Source organism: Nyctibius grandis, chromosome 3 (assembly GCF_013368605.1).
Source record: "Nyctibius grandis isolate bNycGra1 chromosome 3, bNycGra1.pri, whole genome shotgun sequence".
Lineage (NCBI taxonomy): Eukaryota > Metazoa > Chordata > Aves > Nyctibiiformes > Nyctibiidae > Nyctibius > Nyctibius grandis.
Window position 1 is genome coordinate 75,124,015 of NC_090660.1, and position 20,627 is coordinate 75,144,641.

The window sequence follows — 20,627 nt, forward strand, 5'->3', positions numbered from 1 at the left end:
AGGGGCCCAGAACTGGACACAATACTCCAGATGCGGCCTCACCAGGGCAGAGTAGAGGGGGAGGAGAACCTCTCTCGACCTGCTGACCACACCCCTTCTAATACACCCCAGGATGCCATTGGCCTTCTTGGCCACAAGGGCACACTGCTGGCTCATGGTCATCCTGCTGTCCACTAGGACCCCCAGGTCCCTTTCCCCTACGCTGGTCTCCAACAGCTCTGCCCCCAACTTGTACTGGTACATGGGGTTGTTCTTGCCCAGATGCAGGACTCTACACTTGCCCTTGTTATATTTCATTAAATTTCTCCCCGCCCAACTCTCCAGCCTGTCCAGGTCTCTCTGAATGGCTGCGCAGCCTTCCGGTGCGTCAGCCACTCCTCCCAGTTTTGTGTCATCAGCGAACTTGCTGACAGCGCACTCTAATCCCTCATCCAAGTCATTAATGAATATATTGAATAGTACTGGTCCCAGTACCGACCCTTGAGGGACTCGGCTAGACACAGGCCTCCAACTGGACTCTGTCCCGCTGACCACCACTCTCTGGCTTCTTTCCTTCAGCCAGTTCACAATCCACCTCACTACCCGATCATCCAGACCACACTTCCTCAGTTTAGCTGCGAGGATGTTGTGGGAAACCGTGTCAAACGCTTTACTGAAATCGAGAATGACCACATCCACAGCTTTACCATCATCTATCCACCGGGTTACATCCTCATAAAAGGCTATCAAGTTGGTTGAGCATGACTTCCCTTTGGTGAAGCCATGTTGAGTGCCCCTAATGATCCCCCTATCCTTGATGTGCCTAGAGACAGCATCAAGAACAAGTTGTTCCATCACCTTTCCGGGGATGGAGGTGAGGCTGACCGGTCTATAGTTACCCGGGTCCTCCTTCTTGCCCTTTTTGAAGACTGGAGTGACATTCGCTTTCCTCCAGTCCTCAGGCACCTCTCCTGTTGCCCACGACTTAGCAAAGATGATGAAGAGTGGCCTAGCAATGACTTCCGCCAGCTCCCTCAGCACCCGCGGGTGCATCCCATCAGGGCCCATGGATTTATGGACGTCCAGATTGTTTAATTGGTCCCTGACCCAGCCCTCATCTACCAAGGCAGATTCCTCCTCTATCCTGACTTCTTCTGAGGCCTCAGGGGTCCGGGGCTCCTCAGGACAGCCTCCAACAGTATAGACAGAGGCAAAGAAGGCATTCTGTTCCTCTGACACTGGTAAGGAAAAGAAAGTTACGCTTAAATTCTGTTTGCAAGTTGAGCTGGTGCTAGTAGTTGCCAGCAATGTAAGTTTAACCTCATCAAATTGTTTGCTAATGAGAAACATGCAGTACAACCAAGTGAAAGAAATTAGGACAGCAGAGATTTTAAAGATCTTTATTACTATGCGTTTGATTGCTCAGCAGTTTTCTTCTAGTTTAGAAGAGGATCAGAAAGAAGCTGTGTATCTGACCTGTACAGAGGGTGATGTTAACTGAGCCCGTTCTGGATTCTCCTGCCTCCTCCTGCTCTTTCCCATCTTCCTCCTTTGGTACTCCTGGCCATTCAAATAGGCGTTTTCCATCCTGAATCAGTCCTTTTGCTTTTACAGATACCAGAGACAGTTTGCTTCAAGAGTGCAGGGTGCAATGCTGTTAGAATCCGTAACTACTACAAATGCTGACAGGAATAATGAGAACTCACAAATGCACTATATTTACTTGGACTTCTTGGTTGGTTTAAGTATTCTCTTACAAATCTTGAGTCATGTAATTGTAAAAGCATGAGGGTAAACTTTAATTGTAATTTTTGAAGCATTATTGCTTTAAGAATTATTTGGTTGAAATACATTCTGTCCTTTGAATATGATTTTTATATTTGGTAAAGACCTCTTTCCTGCAGAGTGGGATTCAGTATGGTAGTTATTATTATGTTGCATAGAAATAAATCTTGTGGTCATTACTGTGACCAAAAGATTGGTTGCAATGCAGGCCTGTTGGAAGCAGGGACAAACCCTGACAGACAGGTTAGCTGAATGGCCATAACTCAGCCAATCCTTGGACTGAATAGTGACGTAAGATAAAACATTTAGTTGGATATGAGAACAGTTTTTGTCCTCAGAGAAATCAGGGTTTGGATTAACTCCCTGCAAAAAGTAAGCCATTTTTTAAAATGCACCTTGATGAGTGTAGGAATGACAACTTCTGTAATGTTTGTCCAAGTTACCAGAGGTTTGGACTTGATGGCCCAGGATGGGACTTGCACTCTACAGTAGTAAGGAAGCTTGCTCTTCCAGTCTTCCTTTGTCTGTGAGTATTTGACATTTCATCACGTTAGTATTTTTTTTTTTTGTCTGTGAATTCCCTTACTGGGAAAAAATTGTGTTCCTCCTATGACGTTCTGTTAAAATGCAGTTTTTTACAGGTGCTCCTGGTTAGCTTTGTAATCAGAAAACTCCAGGAACATCTGCTGTTTAAAGAGTTTTTTTCTGGACATGTCTATGCACACGAGGGATGTATCTCAAAGGCAGAGGGGATGTTCAGGGCACAGGTCAGTCAGTGGGGTGTAGGGCTGTGGCTGTACCAAGTATGCTTCCAGCTTCCTGGTCTGCAGTATGCTTCACTGCACACTGTTGACTGCAAGAGCAAACTGTGGTGGAATATGGGTGCCTAAAACTGCACATCAGTGTACCTGTTTGGATTCCAAAACTGTCTATGCAGATAATTTTTAGTTGATGAGAAATTAGTGAAATCACTGGCTTTTAGATTCATAAGCATTTTTAATGCCTCTTCAGCACCTATGCTTGCATTTAGACATCTAAACACCTTTAAAATCTGGTTCCCAGTGTTATGGTGGCTTGGATTGGGAATATTCAGAGGTCAATAAGCAAAATAATAGATGAAGGTGAGGTTAGGAGAGCTCTACTTTCCCATAACTTCTCTTTTATCCCCAGCATGGCATTTTATTGTGACACCCCTGACTATATGATGACCCACTTCTTCACTCCAAAGATCAGATCATGCTGTAGGAAAGACAGCTGAGGACTGCTAGCCATCCCTGCCACTGGTGTGGGTGCTAATTACCACTGTATAGTAATTAACTTGCCTGTGCATCAATAGACAAAGAAGGTCTGGAAAAAAATGTTGCTTCCTTCCTGCCTACCATTCTGTGTGATTTGGAACTATTCTTTGAAGTCAGCTGTGTCCAGGGTTATCGGCAGCTACTTTTGTAGCCTGTTGTACAGCCATAATAGAAGAAAAATTAAAGCAAGCAGTAAAGGAAAAAGGCCATTTTTTGCGGTGTTTTTTTTTTTTCCCTATGTTGCTGATTTCTTGGATATCGTTTTAGGAGGTAAATGCAAGTCTGTTACACCAAGGAAGCAATTATAATCAGTGAATCTAATGACAAATGATTTAGCTAACTACCTTCATTACATTGAACATCTGATTACACTGAATGTAATATTTGTCATTTTAAAGTGTTTCATTTACAATGTAACTTCAGTTTCTCTGTCTGAAGCCTCCTGTATTTATTTTATGGCATAAGTAGCCCTTTGCAGAATGATGGCAAATTTAATTTAATTCTGTATTCAGGGATGTTGTAATCCATGAGGTTTTCGTGTTGTTGGGTTTTCTTGTTTCTTTTAGTTTTTAAGAATACAAGAAAAAGAAACTATTTCAGCCCCTCGAATTTATGCAAGCATGAAACAAACTCTGTCTGAGGAATATAACATCTTTTTTATTTATACTCACACGTGTACACGCACAGCAACCTCTCAAGCTACAGGCTTCTTGGCGGACTGATGTTTTCTGTATGCTGTATAATTTAGTCAAGGCAGAAAATAGATGTGATGGCACTCATGGCTTCAGGCTGAAATAAAATTCTCTAATAGTTGCTTTGGTATAAATGAGATACAATGAGATAAAGGACATATCTACTCAGAGATGGTTAATTACTATGAAAGAAAGAGCTTGTCTGTCTCTGGAACAAACTGATGGGTCCTCAAGACAATACCTGTGTTATCACACAAAACAGATGATATATCAATTCCTGTAATAAATGCATTAAAATCCACCTTACAGCTGGCAGATTCCTTCCTCCACCATTTCCAGTGGAAAGCTTTTCCAAAACAGAATGCTCATGTGGTTTAAGAAGCTTATGCTGTTTGTCCTTGTGCCACTGTTGTCCTGTGATTTTAGTCTTACCGTCCTTTCCCTTATGTCTATCCACTTCAGTGAGTGACATGTTAATGAGCAACACTAACAGTTTTTGTCAGTGCCATCAAATTCAGAAACAAGTTATCTGAGGAGAGTTACAGATTTCAGAGAGTGATTCTGTGAAAATATTTTCTTTTCGGTGCAGTGGGATATTTGTAAAGCAGGTGAAAAACTGTTTCCCAATTTCAGTACTAGGTATTTGATACATTGCTTTGTGTTTAAAAAAGCAACAGTAAAACTGGACTGCAATGCTACATACACAAATTTATTGTGTAGTTTATGTAACTATAAAAATTGGAAATGTAATGCCTTTTAGATTTTTAAGATGTGGTTCCAAATGAACTAGATACTCGTGGCTGAACTCTGTCTAAATGCAAAACCTTTATGAAGGAGAGATTGAAAATTAAGCATTCACTCTGAAGGCCATAACAAGGAAATAATAGCAAAATTTGTCTCCTGATAAACTTAATGAGAAGCATTTTAGGTAGAACAGAAATTAAGATTCATTGCATCTAAGTGAAGCAAGACCAGAGAGAGAATAGAGAGACCCTGGACAAAGTAAATTAAATTTGTCTAGCTGGTCTAAAAGATACTGCCATCTGGCTTGAATTTAGCTTTGTTTTTTTTTCTCTTCCAATGCTATGCTCTTTCTGTGAGTGTTAAATTCCTTGTTTCTTTAGACTTTTGACAAAGTGTGATCAGTATTTATTATATGTAGTGTTCTGAAATTGAAAATTACGTGTCTTGATAGATTATATATAGTCTTTGCTTACTGAGGTGGACATCTGGTTCATTTTGCTTGCTTTATGCTCTGCAAGCGCAGAGAACATGTATCCACAGTGATCAGAGGTGGAGCCTTTTCTTTCACTCCTGGTCCCTGATAGGAATCCAGCCCAAGCCTGCAGCTTGTACAGCTCGTATCTGTGGTAGAAACCCTGACCACCCAATGACTATTTGGCGTGTTGTCTTTTTTAACACTGTATTCCATGTCTGGAATATCAGGAGCCAAAAAGGAGACATCTACTGTCTGAAAGGCAAATGTGGAAGCAATTAGTACTAATGGGTTCAGTGTGGATTTGGCTGTTTGGATAATGATGGGAGAAGCAGGAAGGCAGCTGTAACTGGTCTGTGGCCCAAGAACTTGGCTTTCACAACACAAATAGGATGGCTTCAAGTCATCTTGGAACTAGGTAGAGATGCTGGAGACTAGATTCCTAGAAAAATAAGGGTTAAAATGTAGCATGAGAAAAGTGGGCAGTGTTACATAGAGCAAATGGTATTTTTTTCCATTCTTTGTCACCCATGACTTTCTGTCTTCACATTTCTATGATCCCCTGCTTGTGTGTTTATAAAGGTTTGAGAGTAGGGCTGTGATGTGCCTGCTGGGATAGTAGGGGTGTTCCTTTGCAAGCATCCTCCTCAGTTTGCACCTCAGATACTTGTACTCATCCTAACACCAATTTATCAACATGTCCTATTCACAGACTAGAGAGAGTTTAAATTGCTGGGAGACCAGTAGTTTAGCCAGGTGCTACAGGCTTGCAAGAAAATGAGGAGCACTACGAAGAATCATCCCCTCTGTTTAAGAGTCCAGTTTCTTAGGAATTTTGTTTTCCAGGGTTGAAAGTCTGTGTCCCAGCTATGCTCCCTATCTACTCCACTAAAGAAGACAGTTGCCAAGAAAGCCCTTAAGTTTAATTTCTTGAAATTTGCTTAATACCCCTCCCCACTTGTAGGTATTTCTGTGTGTAACTAAATCTAATTATCGTCCTCTTTTCTCTGTATTTTGCTTGTCTGACCTACAGTCACATCCTCCTCCCCACAGACTGTGCTGTTTCCCACAATTCTGTTTCCTTACACTTACAGCAGAGACTGAAAAAAGATGGTTTGTCACTTTGTGCCCAGAACAAGCCAGGAATTGTAGAATCATTTTGGTTGGAAAAGACCCTTAAGATCATGAGGTACAACTGTTAACCTAACACTGCCAAGTCCACCACTAAACCATGTCCCTAAGCACCACATCCACATATCTTTTAAATACCTCCAGGGATGGTGACTTAACCACTTGTCCGGGCAGCCTGTTCCAATGTTTGATAACCCTTTTGGTGAAGAAATTTTTCCTGATATCTAATCTAATCCTCCCCGGGTGCAACCTGAGGCCGTTTCCTCTCGTCCTATCACTTGTTACCTGGGCGAAGAGACTGACCCCCACCTCGCTACAACCTCCTTTCAGATAGTTGTAGAGAGCAACAAGGTCTCCCCTGAGCCTCCTTTTCTCCAGGCTAAACAAACCTCAGTTCCCTCAGTCGCTCCGCACAGGATTTGTTCTCTAGACCTTTCACCAGCTTTGTTGCCCTTCTTTGGACTCGCTCCAGCACCTCAATGTCTTTCTTGTAGTGAGGGGCCCAAAACTGAACACAGTATTTGAGTTGTGGCCTTACCAGTGCCGAGTACAAAGGAAGGGCTTAGTGAGTTGCTTACACATGAAATATGAATTATCCATGGTAAGTTCAGAGCCACACGGTGTTAAAATTTTGTGTTCTGCACTTCAGTTTGCGCAATAGTTGTCAAAGGTCAGGATATTACTATGTATGCTCTTTGAGAATTTAAAATCATGATACTGTCATGAAGGTTTTCTCTTGTTATAATTAAACCTTTCTCTACTAATGACACTGTACATAGGATTGTGTCACTGACATAGATGTTAGGACACAACATTTAAAATCACTAGGTCTTAGAATGGGCTGAGAGGGCAATAATATTGGGTAATTTACCATTTATTGAGACTTACCATTTAGTGGAAAGAACATGTAAAACACTTTTAGATTTGTTTGCTGTGATAGCAAATAGTTTTCTGCAATGGATACTTTGTACTACAGAAACAATTTTAATTTATATATATTATATATATATAAAAATTGTATTTCCAACTGTGTGTGTATACATGTATATAAAATATAATGTATCGCCAACAAGGAGGGCCTGATGGGGAATGTGAAGCTCAAGGGCAGCCTTGGCTGCAGTGACCATAAAATGGTGGAGTTCAAGATCCTTAGGGCAGCGAGGAGAGTGCACAGCAAGCTCACCACTCTGGACTTCAGGAGAACAGACTTTGGCCTCTTCAGGGACCTGCTTGGTAGAGCATCCCAACACAAAAAGGAAGCTTACAGAGGGTGGATGCAAGGAACAGGTAGCCTGGGAGGAACACAGAGGAATTGTCTGAGCAGCCAGGGATCAGGTTAGGAAGGCTAAAGCCCTGATTAGAATTAATCTGTCCAGGGATGTCAAGGGCAACAAGAAAAGCTTCTATACCTACGTTAGTGCTAAAAGGAAGATGAGGGAAAATGTTGGGCCTCTCCGGAAGGAAACAGGAGACCTGGTTACCCGGGATATGGAGAAGGCTGAGATACTCAACAACTTTTTTGCCTCAGTCTTCACCGCAAGTGCTCTAGCCTCACCACCCAAGTTGCAGAAGGCAGAGGCAGGGACTGTGAGGATGAAAAACCACCCGCTATAGGAGAAGATCAGGTTCGAGACCATCTAAGGAACCTGAACGTGCACAAGTCCATGGGACCTGATGAAGTGCATCCACGGGTCCTGAGGGAACTGGCGAATGAAGTTGCTAAGCTGCTATCCATTATTTTTGAGAAGTCATGGCAATCTGGTGAAGTCCCCACTGACTGGAAAAGGGGAAACATAACCCCCATCTTCAAGAAGGGAAAAAAGGAAGACCTGGGGAACTACAGGCCAGTCAGTCTCACCTCTGTCCCTGGCAAGATCATGGAGCAGATCCTCCTGGAAACTACACTAAGGCACATGGAAAATAAGGAGGTGACTGGTGACAGTCAACATGGCTTCACTAAGGGAAAATAGTGCCTGACAAATTTGGTGGCCTTCTACGATGGGGTTACAGCGCTGGTGGATAGGGGAAGAGCAACTGATGTCATTACCTGGACTTGTGCAAAGCATTTGACACTGTCCCACATGACATCCTTGTCTCTAAATTGGAGAGACATGGACTTGATGGATGGACCACTCAGTGGATAAGGAATTGGATGGATGGTTGCACCCAAAGAGTTGCGGTCAATGGCTTGATGTCCAAATGGGAGACCAGTGTCGAGTGGCGTTCCTCAGGGGTCGGTATTGGGACCGGTCCTGTTTAACATCTTTATTGGTGACATGGACAGTGGGATTGACAGCACCCTCAGCAAGTTTGCCGACGACACCAAGCTGTGCGGTGCGGTTGACACGCTGGAGGGAAGGGATGCCATCCAGAGGAACCGTGACAGGCTTAGAAAGTGGGCCTGTGCGAACTGCCTGAGGTTCAACAAGGCCAAGTGCAAGGTCCTGCATGTGGGTCAGGGCAATCCCAAGCACAAATACAGGCTGAGCGGAGAATGGATTGAGAGTAGCCCTGAGGAGAAGGACTTGGGGGTGATGGTTGATGAGAAGCTCAACATGAGCCGGCAATGTGCGCTTGCAGCCCGGAAAGCCAGTTGTACCCTCTGCTGCATCAAAGGCAGTGTGGCCAGCAGGTCGAGGGAGGTGATTCTTCCCCTCTACTCTGCTCTAGTGAGACCCCACCTGGAGGACTTCATTCAGCTCTGGGGCTCTCAACATAAGAAGGACATGGAGCTGTTGGAGTGAGTCCAGAGGAGGGCCACAAAGATGATCAGAGGGCTGGAGCACCTCTCCTATGCAGACAGGCTGAGAGAGTTGGGGCTGTTCAGCCTAGAGAAGAGAAGGCTCTGGGGAGACCTTCTAGCAGCCTTCCAGTACCTGAAGGGGGACTACAGGAAAGCTGGAGAGGGGCTTTTTACAAGGGCATGTAGAGATAAGATGAGGGGGGACGGTTTTAAACTGAAAGAGGGTAGATTTAGATTAGATATTAGGAAGAAATTCTTTCCTGTGAGGGTAGTGAGACACTGGAACAGGTTTCCCAGAGAAGTTGTGGCTGCCCCTTCCCTGGCAGTGTTTAAGGGCAGTTTGGATGAGGCTTTGAGCAACCTGGTCTAGTGGAAAGGTGTCCCTGGCTGTGGCAGGGGGGTTGGAAGTAGATGATCTTTAAGGTTTCTTCCAACCCAAACCATTCTGTGATTCTATGTGCACTATATGCATGCTGACCTATATAGTTAACAACCAGATGGCAGAATGCAGAATTGTTATTAAAGAAATACAAAAGTATGTGTGCATATATATGCAAATACATAGAGATATTAATCTATGTCATAAATACATGCTTTGTCGTTTGAGCTGAAGAAAAGCATTAGGGACACTAATTCTAACACTTCTGACTCTGCACCTCTGTACTGATTTATCCTTTGCCGTGTTGTTGACCGTGCTTATCTACATGATCTTGAATATTTTGTGACCAAGGGATTGAAAATCAAGTAAAATGAAAATATATTTCCATCCTTCTGTTGAAGACAATATGAATTTATTTATATGTATGCCAGAGTGATGAAGAAAAGATGAAAGACTAAATTCTTCTCTGCTATAAAATCAAAGCAAAACCTTTCTAGAGCAGAACCACCCACTTACCTTTATTTAATGCCATAACCCAATTACCTGCCTCCCCCTTCTCCCCAACTTCAGTCACTTCTTTACTGTCCTTGTATTTCAAAGAAAAGATGATCAACATCTAGGATAACCCTGTGGGATTCCTGGAACAACAAACTGAGAGTAAGACTAGAAGCTTGGCTTTGCTTGAATTATTTGCATGTACGAAGTTACTTAGGAGTGTGTGTCTCTACAGGTTTGGAGCCTCCTTAGGGTTCAATTTTCAATATTTCAAATTTTCAGGATTTTACATGTCTGGGTCAGTTTTGGAAGGTACCCTGTAAAAAGCTTCACTAAGAGGACAGCAATACTTCTGCATCTCCTTTGTTCTCAGGTTCTGGGAAAACATCTTGGGAAAGCATTCATCTTGTGATGGATTTTTCTTTTTTGAACCCTAAGATCTTTGTTGCCTCGTTCCAGTGTAATTTTTCCCTGAGGTACCTGTCCCATTATTTGACATTTTTGCATAGGTGATATCTTACAAAAGTGGAGCACAGCAATATAATCGCCTATAGGATTTTCTACCTTTTTTTTTTTAAAGAAAGGCTTTTCTGCTACAGCTTAGAGAAATTGTAAGGCTTTTAGAAGCAAAACCGGCATCACATTTGCAGACAAAGAACTATGATTTCATTCTTGTTCGTTTCAAATGGATTAGAAAATGCTGTCCAAATTGGGCACCATGCCAAGATTGCCATTAACTTTTCCCATACAATATGATTAAGGACCTTAACAAGCATTTAGTAATTAAGTGAAGTGCTTTGGAAATTTATATGCTGTCCACAGTTTGTTGTGTTCTGTAAAATACCGAAGGCATTTTTTATGAAAAGCAATAAAAATAAAGAACTTGAGAAACATCTGGGAGTGTTATCTGATTGGAGGGGGGGGGAGAATAGTTTAGTTGGTAACAGGATATTTTGATATTTAAAAATAATGTTGTGTATAGTTGATTTTTGTTTGTTCTTTAGGTTAATGAATAATTGACTGACTTAATGGAGTAATTTCTATAATTGTATATCCCATTCTAGCATCCATGTTGCTTCATTTTGTACCCTGAGTTGATTATTTTCCATGTATTCCATTAATGTGTGTACTGTTCTATATTTGGTTTCTGGTTTCATTTAATGCAGCTGAATTTGCTGAAATAACAGTACAAAGAGAATGGGAGTGCTGAACCGATTCTGAATGAAGCAGATTTTCCTGTGGCATGGCAGGAAAAAACGATATAGGCTTTCAGTCTGGTAGTGTTCAGTGGATGGCAGGATGATGCTTTGTTTTTTAGCTTTGCTAACAAAGAGGAAGGTTAGTGTCTGCTGCTGCTGAGGCAGCTTTTATGTGCTGTGGCCACTCAAAGTGATTTATGAGTAATTTTCTCTGCAAACCTCTTTTCCTGCCAATAGTCTCCAGCTTCCTTTGACACAGCGTACATTCTGGATCGTGCAACAGGCTTAATGGAATAACAGAACTAGATTAGCTTTGCTGTGCTTTCTGAGGGGATTAATTCAAACCTTAAATTTGGGAGAAGATGCTTTTCAAAACTGCAAAGCTATGGGAAGCAAAATCTACTTGAATTAAAGGTGGCTGGATTTTATCAGCTCAGTTATTCCAGATTATTGAAGAATTAAAGGCTATTCAAATCTGCAGTCTGCACCCCTGCTCTGCACATATGTAACAATGTGAATAACTTCTCTCACTGATAAAAGCATAAAAAAGAGGGGAGAGCAATTTTTATCTATGTATGTTATATGAATCAATGTTTTCATGACTGGAGGATCCAGGTGATCCTGTGATTTGAGAGTTAGGATGCAAGGAAACATTCTTTTCAGTGTTTATTTTCATATTTTATTGCAACTGAGATTTGGTTACCACATTCCATAGTTCCAGCCTGGGTTGTGGCTCAGCTGTGACCTTTAGTCAGGTCTGCACCTTGTGCACAGGCAGTGGAGCTGGGTCGTAGTGATACCTTGAGGTTTCCACTGGAGAATCCTTTTTTTTTTTCCCCCTATATGTTCCGTAGTTCAGTGGAGTTTTTCTTGTTTTGTTTTATTTTAACCTTGACCAGACTTGCTGCAGTGGTCGCTGTTGCCTGGTTCTCACTGGATGCCCCATCCAGGCAGAGAAGCCTACCAGGTGTTTCTATTTTCAGGTGTCCCAGTAGGTTTTAGGAGCTTTTCAACCAGCAGAATGAGTTTTGCGATCAGAGAATCACAGAATGGTTTGGGTTGGAAGGGACCTTTAAAGATCATCTGGTCCAACCCCCCTTCTGTTGGCAGAGACCATTTTTTCTTCTTAAACAACACTGCAGAGGCAGACAAACTGTAATCTTATCACAGTAAGATTTTTCCTCTGCCTATGAGATGTTCAGTGATAGCTCATCTGTGCTGAGCAATTAAATTGCTTATAAGGTAGAAAGAAAAATAAATTCCTCTAGGGTTCCTCCTATTCCTTGAGAGAGGAGAAGAGCTCCGTGCTTCCTGTGTGCTCTTTGTTAAAGCTCTTCCTTGCTAAAGCTCTTCCATTGTGGTGTTTAAGAGAAGTTTTCCTGTTCGAGGAGAGAAGGAGAGCATGGAAGCCCTCTGTACAAAGTGTCAGCCTCCTTTGTGCCACACAGGACTTAGCCAACCTTTGTCTCTTAAAAAACTGTCTTTTAAAATATTTGTCCATTTTATAGAAACTTTTCCTGGTACTATTCATTGATAAGTGAAAGGTTATAGAAGGAACTGGGAGAATGTGGGTTGATGAGCTTTAGTACACAGTAAATAAGCCTGATACAGCAAGTATGCTTTCTCTATCACAGTTGTGTTCTGCAGGTAAATGGCAGTTTTCTTTGGCTTTTCCTTGCATGCACTAATTCATTTTTAAAGAAGCGTGCACAAATTGTACAGAAAGGGAGTTTGGTTTTTATTTGCACGTGCATGCATGAGTGCACACACTGCAAATGCCATTTTGCTTGTATGATGCATATTTGCTCCTTGTAGGGTTTTTGCTTTTTTGTTTCTTTTTATATTGTGAGCTTGTATATGTTTTCTCTGTCGGTACTGTGTTTCATGTTTGGGATTCTAGTTTTATATTAGTGCAGTTATATACAGCTAATATAAGAGAGCTTGTAGTGCATGAGGCTCAGGCAGTGTTTATATGCCAAGTTTCCCAAAGTCACTATTAGAATCTAGACAGTTGCCACAAACCTTTTCATAGATAGCTTTGGTGAAAATCACTTTCGGATCCAGTTTTTCTACTAACTAGACATTAAAATTTTGCACTGTACTGTCAAAAGGCAGAGGGACAGATTTTGTCTCCAGAACAAAAAAATGTTCCTTATTACTTTGAGAGTGATAGTGCCTATTTATCCATGTATTATTCCTTGATCCTCTCTTAGCATAAAATTAAAAAAAAATTTCCAATCTTAGAATGGTGTCTAAGAATAGTCACTTGCATACATTTTGTTCAGGAGCTTTAAACAATTAACAGGTTTTGCCTTACTCTGTTTGTTCTTTCAGAGCATTCTACCTGGACAAGTCAAACTTGCCTCCAAATTCAACATCTAAAGCGGCTTATATAGATAAGGTAAATAAAAATGTTAAGTGCCTAATTAAACTTTGCATACTACACACTGTGTTACTGTAATCCTTTCCTGAGGCTTTCTTAATGCCATTGAAAAACTGAATTATTTAAAGCTGGGGCAGGGAAAGGAGGAGCTCTCTTGCAGCATTTTGTCCCACCTGTGTTTTAGGGGTATGCGGTGCCCTGTGGTTCTATATCAGAAGGTGTGGCTGGAGGGCATCAGTGTATTTGAGAAGGTCAACCATAGCTTTCCTTTTTCACTGTGCTTCCAGAGTAATGCAGTTGCTCCAGAAGCATGTGGGGGGAGAAGCAGGTGCAGGCAGAAATTCTTTGTTGTGAAAACTGGAAGCGCTGTTCCAAATTAAATACTCCTTCAGCATCCTGCTCAGAAGACTTTCTTCTGAACCTCCTCATTTAGGCTTTCTTCAAATGCCTTCATCTGTCTTTAAACCTTGTCACGGTTTAAAGCTGGGCCGGCTATTAAACCTGTGGCAGACGCTCTCTGTTAACCCTCCCCCCCCCACCCGAAGGGAAAGGGAAAAGGGAGGGAGACTTATGGGTTGGAAAGTTAAAACAGTTTTAATAAATTATAGTAATGAAAAAGAGTATAATAATAATAGAAATAATCAAATATATACAAATATATACAAAACCAAGATCAAGAGCTTGGAAATCCTCCTCAGGCAGAGTTGCTCCCCCCAGCACGGGCAGAGGGGAAAATGCAGTAGCTCCGGTCTCATCACCACTGTCTTAACCTGAAAGACACTTATACAGCAACAACATACAGTTCAGAATTAAGTAGTCTCACCCAGAATCAGATCACCTTCAGGGACACATCGGACTTCACCATCTTGCAACATCACCCACCAAGTACATCCAGGTCCCTGAGCAAAAGCAATCCCACGAATGGGTTTACCTTTGCCCGTTGCAGGAAGAATCCAGACAGTTTTTCCCAACAGATTCCTTTCATGCACCACAGGGACTTTATCTCCTTCTACTGTATGTAGAAGGTCTGATTGAGCAGGGCCAGCTCGATTGATAGATCCCCTGGTGTTAACTAACCAGGTAGCTTGTGCCAGATGCTTATCCCAGTTTTTAAAGGTTCCACCCCCCTATTGCTTTCAGGGTAGTTTTTAACAGCCCATTATACCGTTCAATTTTCCCAGAGGCTGGTGCATGATAGGGGATGTGATATACCCATTCGATGCCATGCTCTTTGGCCCAGTTGTCTATGAGACTGTTTTTGAAATGAGTCCCATTGTCCGACTCAGTTCTCTCTGGCGTGCCATGTCGCCACAAGATTTGCTTTTCAAGGCCCAGAATAGTGTTCCGGGCAGTGGCATGGGGCACAGCGTATGTTTCCAACCATCCGGTAGTCGCCTCCACCATGGTAAGCACATAGCGTTTACCCTAGCGGGTTTGAGGGAGTGTGATATAGTCAATTTGCCAGGCCTCCCCATATTTATATTTCAACCCATACCACAAAGGTTTTAACCGTTTGGCTTGCTTAATTGCGGCGCATGTTTCACAATCATGGATAACCTGTGCAATAGAGTCCAGGGTTAAGTCCACCCCTCGGTCACGAGCCCATCTGTATGTTGCATCTCTCCCTTGATGACCTGAAGTGTCATGAGCCCACCGAGCTAAAAATAGTTCACCTTTATGTTCCCAGTCCAAATCTATTTGGAACACTTTAGCAGCCTGATCCGCTTGTTGGTTGTTTCGATGTGCCAGGCCATTGAATCCACACAATCCAATAAACTCGGTTGTCCCTCTCCTCCACCTGGCTGGAGGCAGGGCCCCCCTAATTAAGAAATGGATTCGTGCTGCTCACAGGGACTGGACCTTCATTTCTCCTGTTCACACTTGGGAAAAAAGGATTTGAGGCACATCAACCCTGACTGGGGTCCTGCTCACTGGTAACTGGAACAGCCATCCTCCTAGAAAAATTCTCTCTGGTATTTCTTTTAACTTGCAACTCACGTACTCGTGCCTGTAGGGTACTGGTAGGTTGTCCGTGCCATCTGCTCATGTCCTCCCCATAACCACGCAGGGCAAACCACAGGATACCTCATGATGTGTTCCGTTTCCTTTGAGCTGGTCCTGTAGGAGAGCGTTTTCTCCTAACAGCTGCAACGCGCGCCTGTGTAGGTAGACAATCAAGTTTATTCTCGATCCTGGACAGTTTGTCTGACAGTTGTTTAAATGAGTCCTTGTTTTCCTTAGTCAGTTTTTCCACAGCCGAGATGCGTGCCTGCAGTGGGGAAGAAATACTATCTTCATACTGTCGCATGCAGTTAGCCATTTTACCCACAGCAGAACGTGCCATATCATCTTCTCCCCAGACTAATATTGACAATGTATGGGTATATGTCGGTGGAGCATTCTTCACAACCTTCCGGAACATGGATCGGTTGCATTCCACTTCATCAGGATCTACAGGATCTACAACTTCCTGTGGGTGTCTATAAATAATCTCTTGCACAGCTAGTTCTCTAAGGTAGTTAATACCTTTTTCTATAGTGGTCCATTTGCTTAGGTGGCTCATAACATCATCTTTATAGGGATACCTGCTCTTTACAGCTGACAAGAGTCGCCTCCAGAGACTGATAGTGTTTGACTTTCTTGCGAGCACCTTATCAATACCACCATCTCTGGACAGGGATCCCAACTGTCTGGCTTCTCTGCCATCTAATTGCATGCTGTCTGCCCCATTATCCCAGCATCGGAGCAACCAGGTAATAATAGGCTCACCGTCATAACGGCTGAAGTCTTTCCTTATATTTCTCAGGTCCTTCAGGGATAAGCAGTGGTAGGTTATCTCTACATCTGAGTCCTCCTCTTGTGATAGTTCTGCTTTAGAAGGACCTTTCTTCTGTGATGGGTCTGCTTTAAAAGGACGATTGAGGAAACTCCCATCTGTGTCAGGCCCTAACTCTGCCTGAGAAGGGCCCTCACCTGGGTCATATGATGGCTCTGTCTTAGAAGGCTCTGAGTCATCATCCTTCTCTTCACAAGCTGATTTCTTTTGGTATTTCTTCCTGGTTACAGGAGCAATTGGTACAGATTTGATAGATGCTGGGGTCTGAGTAGATGCAGTGGCTGTCATGGGAGTGCTGAGACTCGTTAGAGTCTGAGTAGCTACAGTGGCCATCTTGGGGGGTGTAGCAGCTGTGGTGCAGGCTGCTAAGGTTTCAGTGGATTTAGTGGCTGTAGCAGCAGTACACACTGTAGGATCTGAGGTGGCTACATAACACCTACAACTGTCCCTGCACCGATATTTAATCTTATCCCACATCAGAAACACATTCAGGACAACCGAAAATAAAAACATGCCACCTAGACAGCACCATCCTAGTTTCGCAAAATCTAGTGGAATCAGCGTGGCAGAAAAGGAGAAGGTACTATTTTCCGAAGTAAAACTGGACGTGTAATCATTAACAGAATCAGCTAAAGGATGCCTGGAGCGTGCAGATGAAGTCGCTGCTACTGATTCGCGATTAAAGCTGCCCATCATTGTGTCATAGAGATGAGAGATCAGAGTAAGAACTGCCCAGTTTATCACAGCATAAATCAGTATCAAACCCCATACCAAAACAATACATTTCAACCAGCGCCCACTGCTAAACTGCATGTAAACATTCATAAGAAGCAAGCAATAACACAGTGCCCACGGCAGGTAAGGCATCATTGCAATACTCAACTGTGAAAGAAACTCTATAAAAAGATGAGATAACACAGCATTCAAAAATGACATCACCATCTTCACTATCTGTTTTAATTTCCAACCCCTCGTAAATCTCAAAGGAAGAAATCTGATATTCTTTCAGCTGAGCTCTCTGGGTCTCCTCCCACCAGAGCCAGGATTCAACTTATCAGAGCAATCTGTTGGAGCTTCTCTCTTGCCCCACATTGGGCACCAATAAATCTGTCACAGTTTAAAGCTGGGCCAGCTATTAAACCTGTGGCAGACACTCTCTGTTAACCCTCCTTCCCCCACCCTAAGGGAAAGGGAAAAGGGAGAGAGACTTATGGGTTGGAAAGTTAAAACAGTTTTAATAAACTATAGTAATGAAAAAGAATATAATAAGAATAATAGAAATAATCAAATATATACAAATATATACAAAACTAAGATCAAGAGCTTGGAAATCCTCCTCAGGCAGAGTTGCTCCCCCCAGCACGGGCAGAGGGGAAAATGCAGTAGCTCCCTCTGCCATCACACCTGCAGGCTTTTAACTGGAGAATTGGCAAAGCTGGTACCAATCAGTGGGAGACAGGAGGGCCCCTCCCTCCTGGGCCCCACCTCCAGGAGGTGGTGGGTTAGTGATAAATAGGAAAGTGAGAATGACGTGTATGGGATGGAATACCTCGTTGGTCAATCTTGGGTCACCTGCCCTGTCTGCTCCTCCCTGCAGGTACGACCCCCCTTTGGCTCTTCACTCGTAAGCAGTGAGGAATTTAGCAGTGACCTTGGTTTCTCTAAGACTAATTGGCCTGGGTTGGGCCAAACCAGGACAACCTCTATGGCTGAGAGATCTCAGGGGCTATGAAAATTCATTTAATGCTCTCTCCTTTTGTTGGAGAGTTAATGCCCATATTGCAACCCAATAGGGGGGAAAAAAGAAGTTCCTAGGGTCTTGCTTACATTGACTTCAAAAGTGATTGAGCTACTGTGGCTTGAGAAATACAGTGATCATCAGCCGAGCCCTATGACAGACTAAAATTTCATGTTGGTATCATCCAGCATGGGTGTTAACAGACTGATAGTTCCTGTTTCTTGCATCCATGCTGGACTGCATGGGAGGGGAGGAGGACATGTGCCTGTGCCTCTCCTTCGCTGGTGAATCAGCAACTTAACTTGCTAAGCAGTCACAGTGCAGCAGGAGACATTTGGCTGTATGTGGAGTGCTTGTTACCCCTAAACCTGTTCCCTGTCTATTTCAGTGAAAAGTTCAAGGGCAAGATAAAAGCATCTCATAATCCAGATCTGACCAAGGGATGCTAGGTTAAGCTAATGCATTTATTTTGCGATTGGAGCAAGCTAAGAGCGAGCGCGTGATCTGTTTATGGCTGTGCCTTTTGCCCTGTTCTCCACAGCTCTGCATTTGTAAATGGCACCAGCTAAAATCAATTTAAATGGATGCAAGTTAAACCAGTAGGACCTAAACCAAGTTAAATGTATTCATGCCCAGGTTTAAATGTGCTGGTGGTTATAATTGATTACTTGATCTCTGTGCTTTCCAATGAAGTATCCTTCATATAGGAGCAAGTGAGGCTGCCATTTCCCTAATTAGTTAAAACTGTCTTTAGGGAATGAATCTGTCTTTCAAAGGTTCATTCTTTTGTAGCAGGGGGGTTTGTTGGAATCTTTAAGTGTTTCTGGAATACAGAGAACAGGGAATTTGGAATTATGAGGTCTGCAAAACTGTCTTGTGAACGTCTCCTTTACACAAAGCACCATGAGATGATGTTTTTCATTGCTAGACCACTCTTGAAAGTTCCTCTTTCGAGAGCAGCCTTCCACTTGAAGCTGCCTTTTTTACTAGGTCGATCATTTATTTTTCATACAGTAATGCTGAGGTTATTTTAAGTCCTGCTACAAAGTTAACTGTTCTTGTTTTGTAGTATATTTTCGTCACTTCTGTTCATTTTTATTTTTCCATGTTGTTAGTCAGGATTAGGAACTAGACACTTGCATTAAAAAAGGACAGTGTTGTCTTAATTATGAGCCGATTTTCTCAGCGAGTCAATTAACCAGTCTTGGCATCCCTCCTGCATATGCTTATGGTTGTAGGCTGCCTCTTCATGGCTTCCCTTCTTTGCCAATACCGTTAATGGAAACGGCACTGATGGGTCTATTCAGTCTATTGATGTGAAAACACTTCTGTAGGCAGGACTGGGAATGAAACAGTCAGTGATGGTAAGAATTTAAAAGTTTGAAAAAGTTGTCATAGGTCATGTAACAGAAGACTGCAGGCTCTGTATTTATGTTACAGAATTTGGCTTCGGCTTTCTCAGCCAGCCCTGCTATTCCATCTGCATCTGTGATGACCTGCTCGAAAAGTGCATTTCATATGCTCTCAGTAGCAAATATTTAAATCTCTCTCTCTTCCTCTCTTGCAGCTGATGAGGCCTCTCAATTGCTTGGATGAACTTTACCGACTGATAGGCTCCTTTATCCGATCCAAGCGCACCGCTGCCTGCGCATACACTGCGTGCAGTGCTTCCGGAGTTGGATTGCTTTCCGTGTCTTCTGAACTCTGTAGCAGGCTTGGAGCTTGTCACATCATTATGTGCAACAGTGGAGTTCACCGGTATGACAGTTTCTTTTCCTCCCTTTGTTTTAGTCATTCAGTCATTGCACGTTGGAGACTGCTGGTTTTTATTTATAGAGAGGTCTTACACTAAGTATCTAACATCTTAGACTAAACTTAACACACTTGAAAGATTTGTGGTGAAATTCTGGAATTGTATTTGCAGTGATTGACAGAAATGGGCAGTATGATTTTGTTCTGTGCAGTTGTAATAGATTGGTCCTCATTCAAGTCAGAAAAAGGCAGAAATCTTATTGCTAAAGCAGAGAAAGGAAGGTTTCCTAGGTGAATAACACATTATGTATTAAGCTCTTAATACAGGCAAGAAATGCTGAAATTTGTATTTGCTTTGTAAGCTGGAGGGAATCGTAGTAGAGGTTGTTTCAAGGAAAAAAAAAACAAAACAGAAGAGAATGCATTTTTGCAGGCGTGCCTTATGATAACTGGAAGTTCAGCCTGTAGAACAGTTGGTGTCATTAATGCAGTATCAAAAAATGAACTGAGCTATAATCAACTGACCTTTGTCATCAGTACTAAGAAATTTTAACAGACATATGTATATATAACAATAGCATCATTATAGAGCTCTCTAGTACTTAATGATATTCGTCAAAGCAGCAATATGTTTATGTTCCAGCTGGGTAGATGACAATTTTTTTGTACATTATACCAAAAAAGCAAAGACTACAATTGGATAGGGGGGAAAAAACCCTAAGAAACAAAAAAAACAAACATAACCAAGAATCTGATGTTAAATATCTCTGCTCTGTTTATAAGAATTCCAAACTGTAGATTACAGGTAGCAATATATTAAAAACATGCTCCTTTGTTTCTGATCTATGAAAATCCTTATTTTAGCTGTCTTGATTACCAGTACATTGCGTTAGAATGAGCATTACTTTCTCCTCATTTTAAGTAACGTCCTTTCTTTAAAAGAGCTTTGAGGAGGGGGACAAAAAAGCAACATAGCTGCAATGCAGTTTATCAGGCATGAA

General features: G+C 42.4%; 1 protein-coding gene across 2 annotated transcripts in view; it reads left to right on the forward strand.

Moving 5' to 3' along the window:
* The window catches only part of PREX2 (phosphatidylinositol-3,4,5-trisphosphate dependent Rac exchange factor 2), a 199,009-nt gene that overhangs the window by 150,034 nt on the left and 28,348 nt on the right, over positions 1-20,627 (forward strand). The window contains exons 37-38 of one of the 2 annotated variants that reach the window (XM_068396145.1): positions 13,252-13,318; positions 19,442-19,632. In XM_068396145.1, the coding sequence (XP_068252246.1) occupies positions 13,252-13,318; positions 19,442-19,632 (258 nt within the window). Of the gene's footprint in view, positions 1-13,251; positions 13,319-19,441; positions 19,633-20,627 lie in introns of those variants that run through there. The other variant, XM_068396146.1, reaches the window with a different exon arrangement.